General features: G+C 44.1%; 1 protein-coding gene across 1 annotated transcript; it reads left to right on the top strand.

Moving 5' to 3' along the window:
* Nucleotides 1–5,378: 5,378 nt before the first annotated feature.
* Nucleotides 5,379–13,666, top strand: UQCRC1 (ubiquinol-cytochrome c reductase core protein 1). Its single transcript, XM_073575069.1, has 13 exons — nucleotides 5,379–5,536; nucleotides 6,810–6,950; nucleotides 7,810–7,896; nucleotides 9,596–9,725; nucleotides 9,950–10,148; nucleotides 10,265–10,344; nucleotides 10,481–10,599; nucleotides 10,863–11,006; nucleotides 12,134–12,294; nucleotides 12,586–12,671; nucleotides 12,764–12,852; nucleotides 13,266–13,341; nucleotides 13,432–13,666. Exons 1-13 carry the CDS (start codon nucleotides 5,474–5,476, stop codon nucleotides 13,494–13,496), a joined length of 1,440 nt encoding a protein of 479 aa, XP_073431170.1. The 5' UTR covers nucleotides 5,379–5,473; the 3' UTR covers nucleotides 13,497–13,666.
* Nucleotides 13,667–15,164: the final 1,498 nt, after the last annotated feature.

The following is a 15,164-nucleotide window of genomic DNA, read 5'->3' as shown; positions in this document are numbered from 1 at the left end:
GAGTTATATTCTTGTACATAGGAGCAGTATTATAGTAGTGATATTCTTGTACATAGGAGCAGTATTATAGTAGTTATATTCTTTTACATAGGGGGCAGTATTATATGAGTTACTGTATATTCTTGTATATAGGGGGCAGTATTATAGTAGTTACTGTATATTCTTGTATATAGGGGGCAGTATTATAGCAGTTATATTCTCGTACATAAAGTTGTGGCCAAAAGTATTGACACCCCTGCAATTTTGTCAGATAATACTCAGTTTCTTCCTGAAAATTATTGCAAACACAAATTCTTTGGTATTATCTTCATTTAATTTGTCTTAAATGAAAAAAACACGAAAGAGAATGAAGCAAAAAGCAAAACATTGATCATTTCTCACAAAACTCCAAAAATGGGCCAGACAAAAGTATTGGCGCCCTCAGCCTAATACTTGGTTGCACAACCTTTAGCCAAAATAACTGCGACCAACCGCTTCCGGTAACCATCAATGAGTTTCTTACAATGCTCTGCTGGAATTTTAGACCATTCATCTTTGGCAAACTGCTCCAGGTCCCTGATATTTGAAGGGTGCCTTCTCCAAACTGCCATTTTTAGATCTCTCCACAGGTGTTCTATGGGATTCAGGTCTGGACTCATTGCTGGCCACCTTAGAAGTCTGCAGTGCTTTCTCTCAAACCATTTTCTATTGCTTTTTGAAGTGTGTTTTGGGTCATTGTCCTGCTGGAAGACCCATGACCTCTGAGGGAGACCCAGCTTTCTCACACTGGGCCCGACATTATGCTGCAAAATTTGTTGGTAGTCTTCAGACTTCATAATGCCATGCACACAGTCAAGCAGTACAGAGGCAGCAAAGCAACCCCAAAACATCAGGGAACCTCCGCCATGTTTGACTATAGGGACCGTGTTTTTTTTCTTTGAATGCCTCTTTTTTTCTCCTGTAAACTCTATGTTGACGCCTTTGCCCAAAAAGCTCTACTTTTGTCTCCTCTGACCAGAGAACATTCTTCCAAAACGTTTTAGGCTTTTTCAGGTAAGTTTTGGCAAACTCCAGCCTGGCTTTTTTTTACGTCTCGGAGTAAGAAGTGGGGTCTTCCTGGGTCTCCTACCATACAGTCCCTTTTCATTCAGACGCCGGCGGATAGTACGGGTTGACACCGTTGTACCCTCGGACTGCAGGGCAGCTTGAACTTGTTTGGATGTTAGTCGAGGTTCTTTATCCAACATCCGCACAATCTTGCGTTGAAATCTCTTGTCAATTTTTCTTTTCCGTCCACATCTAGGGAGGTTAGTCACAGTGCCATGGGCTTTACACTTCTTGCTGACACTGCACACGGTAGACACAGGAACATTCTGGTCTTTGGAGATGGACTTGTAGCCTTGAGATTGCTCATGCTTCCTCACAATTTGGTTTCTCAAGTCCTCAGACAGTTCTTTGGTCTTCTTTCTTTTCTCCATGCTCAATGTGGTACACACAAGGACACAGGACAGAGGTTGAGTCAACTTTAATCCATGTCAACTGGCTGCAAGTGTGATTTAGTTCTTGCCAACACCTGTTAGGTGCCACAGGTAAGTTACAGGTGCTGTTAATTACACAAATTAGAGAAGCATCACATGATTTTTCCAACAGTGCCAATACTTTTGTCCACCCTCTTTTTTATGTTTGGTGTGGAATTATATCCAATTTGGCTTTAGGACAATTCTTTTTGTGTTTTTTCATTTCAGACAAATTAAATGAAGATAATAATACCAAAGAATTTGTGGTTGCAATCATTTTCAGGAAGAAACTGAGTATTATCTGACAGAATTGCAGGGGTGTCAATACTTTTGGCCACAACTGTAGGGGCAGTATTATAGTATTTATATTCTTGTACATAGGGGGGCAGTATTATAGTAGTTATAGTCTTGTACATAGGGGCAGTATTATAGTAGTTATATTCTTGTACATAGGGGCAGTATTATAGTAGTTATAGTCTTATACATAGGAGCAGTATTATAGTAGTTATATTCTTGTACATAGGGGCAGTATTATAGTAGTTATATTCTTGTACATAGGGGGCAGTATTATAGTAGTTATATTCTTGTACATAGGAGCAGTATTATAGTAGTTATATTCTTGTACATAGCGGCAGTATTATAGTAGTTATAGTCTTATACATAGGAGCAGTATTATAGTAGTTATAGTCTTATACATAGGAGCAGTATTATAGTAGTTATATTCTTGTACATAGGGGCAGTATTATAGTAGTTATATTCTTGTACATAGAGGCAGTATTATAGTAGTTATAGTCTTATACATAGGAGCAGTATTATAGTAGTTATATTCTTGTACATAGGGGCAGTATTATAGTAGTTATATTCTTGTACATAGGGGGCAGTATTATAGTAGTTATATTCTTGTACATAGGAGCAGTATTATAGTAGTTATATTCTTGTACATAGCGGCAGTATTATAGTAGTTATAGTCTTATACATAGGAGCAGTATTATAGTAGTTATAGTCTTATACATAGGAGCAGTATTATAGTAGTTATATTCCTGTACATAGGGGCAGTATTATAGTAGTTATATTCTTGTACATAGAGGCAGTATTATAGTAGTTATATTCTTGTACATAGGGGGCAGTATTATAGTAGTTATATTCTTGTACATAGGAGCAGTATTATAGTAGTTATATTCTTGTACATAGCGGCAGTATTATAGTAGTTATAGTCTTGTACATAGGAGCTGTATTATAGTAGTTATATTCTTGTACATAGGGGGCAGTATTATAGTAGTTATATTCTTGTACATAGGGGCAGTATTATAGTAGTTATATTCTTGTATATAGCAGTATTATAGTAGTTATATTCTTGTACATAGGGGCAGTATTATAGTAGTTATAGTCTTGTACATAGGAGCAGTATTATAGTAGCTATATTCTTGTACATAGGGGCAGTATTATAGTAGTTATATTCTTGTACATAGGAGCAGTATTATAGTAGTTATATTCTTGTACATAGGGGCAGTATTATAGTAGTTATATTCTTGTACATAGGGGCAGTATTATAGCAGTTATATTCTTGTATATAGCAGTATTATAGTAGTTATAGTCTTGTACATAGGGGCAGTATTATAGTAGTTATATTCTTGTACATAGGGGCAGTATTATAGCAGTTATATTCTTGTATATAGCAGTATTATAGTAGTTATAGTCTTGTACATAGGGGCAGTATTATAGTAGTTATAGTCTTGTACATAGGAGCAGTATTATAGTAGTTATATTCTTGTACATAGGGGCAGTATTATAGTAGTTATATTCTTGTACATAGGGGCAGTATTATAGTAGTTATATTCTTGTACATAGGAGCAGTATTATAGTAGTTATATTCTTGTACATAGGGGCAGTATTATAGTAGTTATATTCTTGTACATAGGGGCAGTATTATAGTAGTTATATTCTTGTATATAGCAGTATTATAGTAGTTATAGTCTTGTACATAGGGGCAGTATTATAGTAGTTATATTCTTGTACATAGGGGCAGTATTATAGTAGTTATATTCTTGTACATAGGGGGCAGTATTATAGTTATATTCTTGTACATTGGGGCAGTATTATAGTAGTTATATTCTTGTACATAGGGGCAGTATTATAGCAGTTATATTCTTGTACATAGGGGGCAGTATTATAGTAGTTATATTCTTGTACATAGGGCGCAGTATTATAGTAGTTATATTCCTGTACATAGGGGCAGTATTATAATAGTTATATTCTTGTACATAGGGGCAGTATTATAGTAGTTATATTTTTGTACATAGGGGCAGTATTATAGTAGTTATATTCTTGTACATAGGGACAGTATTTTAGTAGTTATAGTCTTGTACATAGGGAGCAGTATTATAGTAGTTATATTCTTGTACATAGGGGCAGTATTATAGTAGTTATATTCTTGTATATAGGAGCAGTATTATAGTAGTTATATTCTTGTGCATAGGGGCAGTATTAGGCTGGGTTCACACGTAGCGGAACTCTCGTGGAAATTGCCGCGAGAAATTCGGAATTCCATTCCGCGGGAAAATCGCAATTTAAATTCCCGCGGAAAAACTAGCGATTTGCAGGCGTAATTAGCTTGCAGAATGCTAGCGTTTTCCAAGCGATCTGTAGCATCGCTTGGAGAACTGATTGACAGGTTGGTCACACTCGTCAAACATAGTGTTTGACAAGTGTGACCAACTTTTTGCTATTGAGGCCGCCTATGCAGCATCAATAGTAAAAGATAGGATGTAAAATATAATAATTAAAAAAAAAATGCTATTCTCACCTTCCGACGTCCCGTGTAGCCTTCCTGCCTCTCTCCACGCTCCCGGTCCCAGTAATCCTTTGCGACAATTACCGCGATGACGTCCGTTCTCACGGGATCGCGATGTCTCACGGTCATTCGCGATGATCGCGAAACTTCGCGATCCCGCGAGAACGGACGTCATCGCTGGCAAAGGCTTACTGGGAGCGTGGAGAGAAGCGGGAAGGCTGTGTGGGACGTTGTAAGGTGAGAATAACAATATTTTTTATTTTAAATTCTATTTTTTACAGGGATATGGTACCCAAAGCCTGGAGGACAGTCTCCTCTCCTCCGGACCGTGGGTACCATCCGCAAATGTTCTGCTTACTTTTCGCATGTTGTGCACAGCCACATGCGGGAAGCGGAACAATGCATTCCTATGGGTGCGGGATCGCCGCGATTCTGCAAAATTAATGAGCATGCTGCGTTTTTTACCGTGAAGCGATTCCGCCGCGGTAAAAAACGCAGCATTAGCACAGCATTGCGGAATCCCATAGGAATGCATGGGATGCTTATTTTTCACGTTTTCGTGGCAAAATCACGCAGTGAAAACCGCAGCGGAAACGCGAAAAAAACGCCACGTGTGAACTCAGCCTTAGGGTGTGTGCACACGGTGCGGATTCTGCTGCGGATCCGCAGCAGATTTTGGTGCGTTGTACAGTACCATTGTTTTCAATGGTAAACTGGAATAACACTGTGCACATGCTGCGGATTTTTCCGCGGTTTACAATCCGCAGCATGTCAATTCTTTTGTACAGAAACACTGCGGTTTCAGGGTATGTGCACACGCTGCGGATTCTGCTGCGGTGTACAGTACCATAATATCCTATGGATATTAAAAACCGCAGTGCAGACGGTGCAGATTTTTCCTCGCGGTTTTGCTGCGGTTTCAAAACCGTAGAAAGAATTGACATGTCAATTCTTTCTGCGGATTCCGCTGCGGTTTGCCATCTCCTCCATTGAGATGAAAAAACGCAGGCAAATCCGCGCGGATGAATCTGCACCCCAATCCGCAGCGTGTGCACGTACTCTTAGCTGTGTAGTTGTCACTACTGACCTCCTAGCAGCAGAGGGCGCTCTTACAATGTAGTGTCACACTTCTCGTTTCCTGTGTCTTGATGCGCATGCGCTCGTCTGTCTCACTGTCACCTGGAAGATGGCGGCGGCCGTGTACAGAGCCGGCGGCGCTGCGGGCCGGGTCCTTCTTTCCTCCCGCTCGGTAGGTGCAGCTCGGTACCGGGCGGCGGGAGTCCCGGTGGTCCGTGGGGGGCGACATCTCTTGTTGTGTGGTGGCCGGGCTGCTGTGTGGAGAGGCCGCCGCTGTGTGCGGTGAAGGTCACCCAGTCCCAGGACACCGGAGGCCGCCGGTGCTCGGTGCCGTCCTGCGCTCTCATCTCCCGGTTGTTTTCTCGGTTATTGGGGTGTGAAGAGATTTGTTGCTTTTTGTGATTCTCTGCTATTAACCCCTGATTCCCCGGCGGCCGCTCCTGTGGATCTGAGTCTCTAGTGTAGGGTCTGTATAATCTCTAGGACCTGATATAACTGTACTACAGACAGCGCCCCCCGGCCCTCAGGTAGTGTCCGGTACTGCAGTTCTGCCTCTTGTTTCTTCATGGTGTTGGAGCTGTAATACCAGACACAACCCGGGGACAGGGAGGGGGCGCTGTTCATATAGTGCACCTGTGTTTTATTAATTCTGAACAATCTTTTTCAGGAATACAAATTAATGTCCTATGATTAGGACTTGCGATTGGGGTGCAGGGACGCTGTGAACCTCTATTGGTCGTGTGCATGTGACGCAGCTGCAGGGATCGTTACATTGTTTCACTGTGCGCTGAGAGGCGCGGACAGACGCGACGCGAGGGATTAATGGGCTTGTGTCTCTATGTAGTAACAATCTGAGGGCATCACTAATAAAACCATGATCCGCCAACCGCTCACTGAAATGGAGTCGCAGCTGCACTGCTCAGTAGTGCTGCATAACATTCTCTATGCTACTGGTTTAGAGCAAGTGTTAGCTTTATAGCACTTTCTGTAAAGCAGTCGTATAGAGAATGTTATACCGTAGTATTGTGCAGTGCAGCTGCAAATCCAGCACTAGGGTTGTGTGAAATATTTACCAGGAAGCCACAGTAGCAGGAGAAATATACAGCAGTACTGAGCACAGTGTAGCTGTGAATCCAGCGCTAGGTTGAGATAACACTCGCTGTAAAGCAGCAGCAATAGAGAACATTATAAAGCAGTATTTTACAGTGCAGCTGTGAATCCAGCACCAAGGTGAAATAAAACATTTTCTAGGAAGCAGCAGTAGAATTATTCAGTAGTGTAGCAGCAAATCCTTCACTTGATGTATAATACTTCATAGAAGCAACAGAGGTTGTGTCTGTGACGCTCACTTATTCACCCCCCCCCCCCCCCGCATAGATGACGGCAGGTGGACACACGCAGTGGGTTTGGTGGGTTGTAATCCTTTTATGATTTTCTTCTTGCAGTCGGCACTGTTAGGTGTGAAGAGGAGCCGCAGCGCCGTCTCCTATGCGCAAACATTAAGTAACATTCCCGATACCCAGGTCAGCGCTCTGGAGAATGGGCTGCGCGTCGCCTCTGAGGAGTCTGGACAGCCCACATGCACCGTAAGTCCCGATATCCTGCCCCTTTCTAACAAACTGTCTTTCACCCCTTCCTGCCACTGACATATGTTTTAAGCTTTTGTATTACTTCCTCCACTTACAAGAGCCCGAGCTATTTATTTCTTTGCCTACATGGCCATATGAGGGCTCGTGTTCTGTAGCAGGACTTGTAGTGCAGTAGGGCGAAACGTGGGTGCCCAGGATGGGACCATGTGCCTTAAATGCTGCGGCCTTTAAGGGGTTAACAGCAGCGACTAGAGCCTAGCCTTGATCACTACTGTTATAGGCAGATGACATCTGCTGCCTATAGTGCTGGCTCGGGGCTTGAGCCCGTCCCGCACTGGTCGCTAGGCTTACATATTCAGAAGTGATTAGGCTATTGATGACCTGTCTGCAGTTTGGGTCCCCAGTATCAGATCGGTGCGCGGCTGACACACGGTGACCCTGCTGATCAGCTGTGACCAGATGGACACAAGATACAGCGCTGTACACTCTGTAGTGGCTGCTCCGCTCCTGTTCATTGCGTTGGTAGCTGATTCAGCACCTTAGAAGGATGGAGCTGAGCTGCATCTACTGTTTTCATATGGCCGCCACAGGAGTTGAGGCGCCCACCCATCTGATATTGATGACCCCCTTTAGGTTCCGTTTCACTTTTAAGACCTCTGCCTGCCGTCAGTGAACTGGAGCAATCGTGTTTTTTTTTCCTGACCATGGCAGACATCTGATGTCCTGGTGGCAGCAGAAGACGTTTATTCCCTTTGGGATGGAATCATGCATTCACTGACAACAAGCAGAGATCTTGTCATAGATATAGGTGCAGGAACGGTTTGGGACATCCATTTTATTTCTGCCTGTTCTGTAGGTCGGTGTGTGGATTGCTGCCGGAAGTCGCTATGAAAATGAAAAGAACAACGGAGTGGGATATTTCCTGGAACATCTGGCCTTCAAGGTGAGAGACAGCTCCATTCAGAGCGAGGAGAGCGGCCGCCATCTTCCTCTCTTATACAGCGGTGGGTCACCGGCAGGTCTGTGGTGTCGGCGGTGATGCTGCCGCTTCCTACAGGAGTCAGAGATCCAGAGTGGTCATTTAGGAGTAGCCTGATCTCAGGGGCGAGGCCCACGGGGTGACCACAGTCCGCAAAAATGACCAACCCTTTTCCGTTGGAGCCAGTTTTCAGTTTTGAACTTTTTTTTTCCCTCTCCCAGTAATTTTTTTAATCTTTCTGTCGACGTCGACCAAAGAGTGATCGTTTTTTTGTTTGTTGTTGTTTTTATTGATTCTAATCACTGTTTTATAATGTCCTGAAAAAAGGGAAAAGAAAACAAAACTTCCAAGTTGGGTGAAACAGTGGAAACCGCTCACCCCCTCTGCGATTCTGAATTTTTTTGTTTAGTTGTTATAAATATCTTTCTTATATATTTTTCATGTTTTTTAATAAAAATTCAGAACTCCAAAAATTGATTTTCTGAGATGTGCAACATTTTTTTTTTTTCTCATTGATGGAGCAGTATGAGGACCCTCTTCTCATGTGCCGAGATGCAGTATTTATTGATACAGTTTTGGGTTATATTTAACATTATTTTTTTTTTTAAATTTGTTTATTAACCCTAACACAACATCATATACACACATGAATATAGCCAAAGTAATACACATACACTTGACCAAACAGCTATAAAGGAACAGCAACCTTGCATAGTAGATCCTTACAAGTTTTGGATTCATAAGTCCATGTATTTTGCTGGAAGGATAATAAACCAAATCAACAAGTGAGCAGAACATTTTGTCTTTATATCCATTTGGCAATATATATCTCAAAATATTACACATCTAATTAAACTGCAACTACTACAAACACACTGCCAAGCACAGTTATGCATTATTAATAGCCATTTGATGCCATAGGATAACGCGAAATATTTTAACCATAGTATTTATGGTGGTACTGAACCACTACGTACTAAAATGGTGAGATGAGAGGAGTTCCACCTATCCCAAATTTTATCAAATTTCCCTGGACAGCCCCGGTTCTGATATCACGTTCGTTCATACGGTATAACAGAACTTACCAATTCAATCCATGCTCTGAGAGAAGGACGCACACCACCCATCCACCATAGCACCTAACATAGTGTCCCCATATCTCCCTGTCCATCATCCCACATAATATATTTAACATTTTGATTGATTTTTTTTATTGTAGTTTTCTTTTTTTTTTTTTTTTTTTGGTCGTTGCAGTGACAAAAAAAACCCTGACATTTTTGGGTGTTTTGACTTTTTTCTATGTTACACATTTCAAAGCTCGAACTTTCATGAACATGGCGATACAGAATATATATTTTTTTTTTATTTTCGGCCAAACGCGAGGGTGGTTTAACCTGCGATGTAAAGCTTCATAGGAGTACAAAGATGGTAGTGATGGGGACAGGGGGCCTTCAGTATTAACATAGACGGCATGACATGATAGCTACTGCCGTGCCGAGGCAATGACTATCAGCTGTCGGTGATAACTGGACTTGCACACCGCTTAGAACCACTTAAAGAGATTGACAGCGGCTTCGTGTCAGTGGTTCCTACCATTGTGCCCCACTGACAAGTAATATATGATAAAACATAAACTTTTTTCTATTAAATCTCTTTCATCCAGGGAACAAAGAAGCGCCCCCAGGCCGCCCTGGAGCAGGAGGTGGAGAGCATGGGAGCCCACCTCAGTACTTACACCACCCGGGAGCAGACGGCTGTCTACATTAAGGCGCTGTCCAAGGATCTGCCTAAAGGTAAGGACCTCATTGTGGGCTTCATGGATGTAACAAATGGTCCCTGGTAGCAGGAGACGACAAAATGAGCTCAGACATGCCGGATATTCCTTTGCCTCTTATCACTCGATCGTACGTGTGGGCCAAGCGTTATCTCTAATTCCTTATTCGATTTGTGGCTCCCGTCTCCCAGGACTGGAAATCCAGTGTCTGATTTTTTTTTTTTTTTTTCCCTCTGTTCTCAGCTGTTGAGATCCTGGCCGACGTGGTCCAGAATAAGAGCCTGGAGGACTCTCAGATCGAGAAGACGCGAGAGGTGGTGCTGAGGGAGATGCAGGAGCTCGACTCTAACCTCGAGGAGGTGACATTCGATTATCTCCACGCCACCGCGTTTCAAGGAACCCCCCTCGGCCAAACCATTGTGGGCCCATCAGAAAATATAAAGTAAGCAAAATCGGGAAATGTAGTCATCGCTCTGTCTGTGACATTATTTAATATTCAGTGACAGTCGTGGATGGTCTCTGGGACAAGTACTCATCTATTATGATCTCTTCCTCCAGGAGGTTCACACGGGCCGACCTTCTGGAGTACATCAACATACACTACAAGGCTCCTCATATGGTCCTTGCTGCAGCAGGAGGTAACACTGCATCCTGCATAGGTCCTATAAAGTAATATAAACCCCGTCTGCAATCCCTCCAGCCTGCAGGACCCATGTTACAGGAGGAAATGATTTATTACATCTCACATATTGTATGTAATTTACATACTTTCAGGAATCAATCACAAGGAGCTGTGTGAACTCGCCCACAGACACTTTGGCGGCCTTTCTTCAGAATACGAGGATGGAGTCATCATCCCTGTGCTCGCCCCGTGTAGGTTTACAGGAAGCGCAGTGAGTATATGAATTTTGAGCCTTTTTGCATCTGAACTAAAACCAAATTAAAGATCATATACTGTTCATTGTACACAGCTCCTAAGCAATGTCTTGCTCCATCAGTGATTGTATGGCTCATCCAATCATTGTATGGACCCAGCAAATCATTGACAGATCTGCTGGGTCCAGTATGAGCAACTCCATCTTGCACCATATGACCCCACTATCTTCTCTTCTGTGTAATATTGATCTTTTGATCTATCTATTGATTTTTTTTTTAGCTCTCTGCCCGTAATGACGACCTGCCCTTGGCTCACGTTGCTATTGCAGTTGACGGACCGGGATGGAACAGCGCTGATAACGTCGCTTTGGCCTTAGCCAACACCATCCTCAGCAACTACGATACTACATATGGAGGCGGGAAGGTAAGGAGAGTAAATACAGCGTTCTCCTCTACTGAGAAAATAGTTTAGACCTTAATACCACACGTGCATTTCGCTTAAGCGTAATGTGAATTCTGCAGCCAAACAGCGGTCACTGATTGGCTGCAGCGCTCTTGTGACACCTCCATTACATGTTTGTGTCAGGAGGCCAGTTAGACATATAATGATGAGTACGAGACTAGAGGTGAGTATTAATTTTTTTTTGGAGGGCCTCTTAGGCTACTTTCACACATCCGGTGTGTGGGGTCCGGCGGCGTGCGGCGAAAAGCCGGGCCGCCGGATCCGGCCTGCAGCCGTGACACCGGATGTGTGTGCGGCGTCTGATACGGCTCGGACGTGATTTAAAGGAGCCGCAGCAGGAGGTGGACAGAGACAGCCGCTGAGAGAGACAGCTGCTGAAAGGGAGGGGAGAGGAGAGGAGAGGGGAGGGGAGAGGAGAGGGGGTTGGAGAGAGAGAGACATGTGGGGTTAACACTCAGTGTCCGGGCGAGAGAATCTCTCTCTCTTGCCGGGCACTTGTGGGGTTAACCCCACAGAGAGATCTCTCTCTCTCACCCAGACACTGTGAGTGTTAACCCCACAAGTGCCCGGCAAGAGAGATCTCTCACAAGTGTCTGGGTGACAGAGAGAGATCTCTCTCTCTCACCGGGCACTTGTGGGGTTAACATTCACAGAGTCCGGGCATGCGCTGTGGAAAAAGCCGGTCCGGCGCTGAGAAAAAACGTTGCAGAGAACGTTTTTTCCAGACGCCGGACCGGCTGTTTTTGCCGGATCTGGCAAAAACCGGATACGCCGCATAGGCGTCAGGCGCGATGCGGCGATAATGAAACTCTATGGGGAAAAAAACGGATCCGGTGGCAACAGGCGCCGGATCCGGTTTTTACACTTTTCGCCGCATCGCGCCTGATGCACAAAATCTGATGTGTGAAAGTAGCCTTATTGGGGATTTGTTTAATAGTGGACCATCCCATTAATAAACAGTTAAGAATTTTTTTTTAATTTAATTAAGAATTTTTTATTTAATTAAGAAATAGTCATAAATAATGAAATGATGTCTCATTAACCGTCTGGAGATTTTTACTTATTATTTTTTTTTCTATTATTTTTAGAATCTCTCCAGCAATGTCGCGAGAGCTGCAGCCGAGTACAATCTGTGCCAGAGCTTCCAGTCCTTCAATATCCGTTACTCCGACACAGGACTCTTCGGGCTTCACTTCGTGACTGATAAACATAGTATTGAGGACATGCTCCATATTGCTCAGGGAGAGTGGTGAGGAGATGGGCAGATAGTGCTGCGGAAGCATGAAGGGTTTTTTTTTGTTAAAGGGGTTGTCCTGGCGTCTATTCTATGCTGATTAAAGCAGATCGGTGGGATCATCAATATTAGATAAATTGAAAAAACCCTTTAAGAGGTTCCCAGCTATCAGTGGACTTTGGCAGCGGGCTTCCTATCCTTCTGCGGCGCCACCATAGGGGAAATGTGGTATTACATAGAACACAAGTTACTAATCAGTCGCTCCCGATAGAAAAATCCTTAGTGTCTTTCCGATCTGTACCACAGGATGCGTCTTTGTACCAGCGCAACAGACGGTGAAGTGTCCCAAGCTAAGAAGACCCTGAAGACGGCACTGGTGGCACAGCTGGATGGTAAGTGGGGTTTTAACTGCAGGGAAATCCTATGATGGTGGATCCCTCAGCTTATTACTTCTTTGTGGGGGTTTTTTTTTATCCTTCTAAAGGAACAACCCCTGTGTGTGAGGATATTGGGCGCCAGGTATTGGCTTATGGCCAGCGCATCTCCTTGGAGGAATGGAATTCCAGGATTGATGTGAGTATTGAATGCTTGGTCTGCGGGTGGTCACGAAGCTGCTGCTGTGTCCCCAGAATGCAGTCGCACCCCCTGTGCTGCCCTATAGTTTGTGTGGATGGCAGACCACTGGAGATCAGGCTGCACAGATCGGTTTTAGCAGCTCTTATTTCCAAAGACATTGCATAACCTTACATCAGATAAAAAAGGAAATGAAACTCTCTCCCGACCGTCCCCTATGCATGCTCAGTTCAGTTGAGCATGCATGTGTTTTGAATGCTCAGTCGGTGCAGTTTTTTCTCTAGAAAATAAAATGATCTGACTATAGAAATTCATCTTGCTCGATCCTTTCTTTTTGCTAATGTGAATTGGGGCTGAACACATAAATTGTGCTGTAAGGATGAAATGTTCCTATCCGATGTGTCTTCCTGCAGGCCATCAATGCCAAGACACTGAGGGACGTGTGCTCCAAATACCTGTATGATCGGTGCCCTGCCGTGGCTTCAGTCGGTAAGTGCCAGCTTCGGGGTACACGGATGATTGGAGTCTGAGCCGCAGGTGCAGTCTTACTCATTGCACCGTCCTCTTGTCTTTCCTCAGGTCCCGTCGAGCAGGTTCCCGACTACAACCGTATCCGCAATGCGATGTACTGGCTGCGGTTCTAAACGCCATAAAATCTACATAAAAAGCTTGTGAAGAAAAAAAATTTTTTTTTTTTAATCTATGTAACGTTTATGCAGCTGCAGCAGAACATGTCACCCGGTAGAACTTGTAAGATTGCGTCTGTTCCCAGAATTGCTGAAAACATGGAATAAAGTTAATTTAATCAGTGTGATTGGTGCTGACGACTTCGCGCTCGATGCCGTCCGTATCACAGGTAACGCTGCAGGTAATCTTGGATTTCCAGATATTCTTCACAGATTATTTCAGCTTTGGTGTAGAATTCTGGCTTTTAGTTCATATGCAAATGAGCTGCAAAGTGCATCGGGGCGTGTCAAAGCACTTTCAGCTGTTAAACCCTCACTCCTTATTCCGCACCCTGCTACTTGATAAACAGGACCTGTCAATCATTCTCATCAGGCAGAAAATAGGGAGTGAGGACGGGAGATGGTTGGAAGTGCTTTGACACGCCCCAATGCACTTTGCAGCTCATTTGCAAATAAACTCAACTCTGAATTCCTCAGCAATGGCCTGGTGGATTTCCACACCAAAGGTATCGATTTATTCTGCGTGACAGCGTCTCTACAGCCATACTTTTTATTTTTGGTCTGACATGGTATTTTGGAATGATGGCACCATCCTAATATACGTTCCCTGGCTCTGTTCACCTTTATATCAGGACGGATGCAAGATACCTATAGATCGTGCATCTGTAGAATTGGCGTTGCCTCCCGATGTAGCAGTGAACTTCACTGTGATACCCCTTTAAGGCCCTCATCCCCTTTAATGCTCTCCCGCTGCAGCTGACATTGAGATCTGCTCTACAGCAGCGCCCTCCAGTGGCCATACCCTCTAATCTCAGTAGCAGGATCCCCCGTCCCTCCGTTAGCAGAGATGATGCTGCCCCCCGGCTGTTTTCTGGTTACTATAGAAAGTCCCGACATGTTCGAGGTGCAGACATTTTACAAGTAACGTCACCTCGGTGTCCTCCGAAGCTTAAGATTTATTACACCGCCTCCATAAATCAGTCGGAAGGTTGATGGCTATGTAAGCAGACAGGCAGCCATTGTTACAGCACGCAGAAGCAGACAGAGGGCATGTGGACCATTTAGGCTTCCCCCATGCAGATTCTTTACCGCATGGTTTTTTTTTAATGCATTTTTTTTTTTTTGCACATGCACTTTTGCTATATTTAGGGAAAAATGTGTGGAAAATGGCACTAAAAACAAAAATATTTGCAAGAAAAATCTGTAAGTATAAACTTGTCTTTTAGGAGCCTCTATGTGTCCGACTATCTAATGGACAGTAAATGTACAAAGGATCTCCCACGAGGGTGATGTGCCAGGAGGGGGTTGTTGCTCTCCCTCTGTATCCATTGCCGCATGTGTTTGTACCCCGGGGTGTAATGTAGGGCTGTGCCCATGGTTTTGCAGGGAGCTACGCCCTCTGCAGGGCCGCCGCTGGCTCCGCACCAATTGTACTGGGTGCTCTAAGACTCCCGAGGCTACAGACAGATTTGGGCTACGAGCCTCGCAGGGCCGGGTGGATTTCTGCATCGTCTTTTGTGTTTTAACCACAAATTTTTCGGTTGTGGAAACTTTCCAGGAATTGTGAGGAGCAAGACGAGTCCTGGCGGGTGCAGAAACCCCCTGGTGAGCGGCCTGAGCGTAGGA

Source organism: Dendrobates tinctorius, unplaced genomic scaffold (genome assembly GCF_039654945.1).
Source record: "Dendrobates tinctorius isolate UK_male_01 unplaced genomic scaffold, ASM3965494v1 ptg000041l, whole genome shotgun sequence".
Classification (NCBI taxonomy): Eukaryota; Metazoa; Chordata; class Amphibia; order Anura; family Dendrobatidae; genus Dendrobates; species Dendrobates tinctorius.
This window is presented reverse-complemented; position numbering and strand designations above follow the sequence as displayed.

Excerpts from the sequence above, each read along its gene's own strand:
- UQCRC1 (XM_073575069.1), top strand. The coding sequence starts at position 5,474 with ATGGCGGCGGCCGTGTACAGAGCCGGCGGCGCTGCGGGCCGGGTCCTT. Across the intron at positions 10,345-10,480 it reads GGTCCTTGCTGCAGCAGGAG|GAATCAATCACAAGGAGCTG; the intron begins GTAACACTGCAT and ends ACATACTTTCAG. Across the intron at positions 13,342-13,431 it reads CCCTGCCGTGGCTTCAGTCG|GTCCCGTCGAGCAGGTTCCC; the intron begins GTAAGTGCCAGC and ends GTCTTTCCTCAG.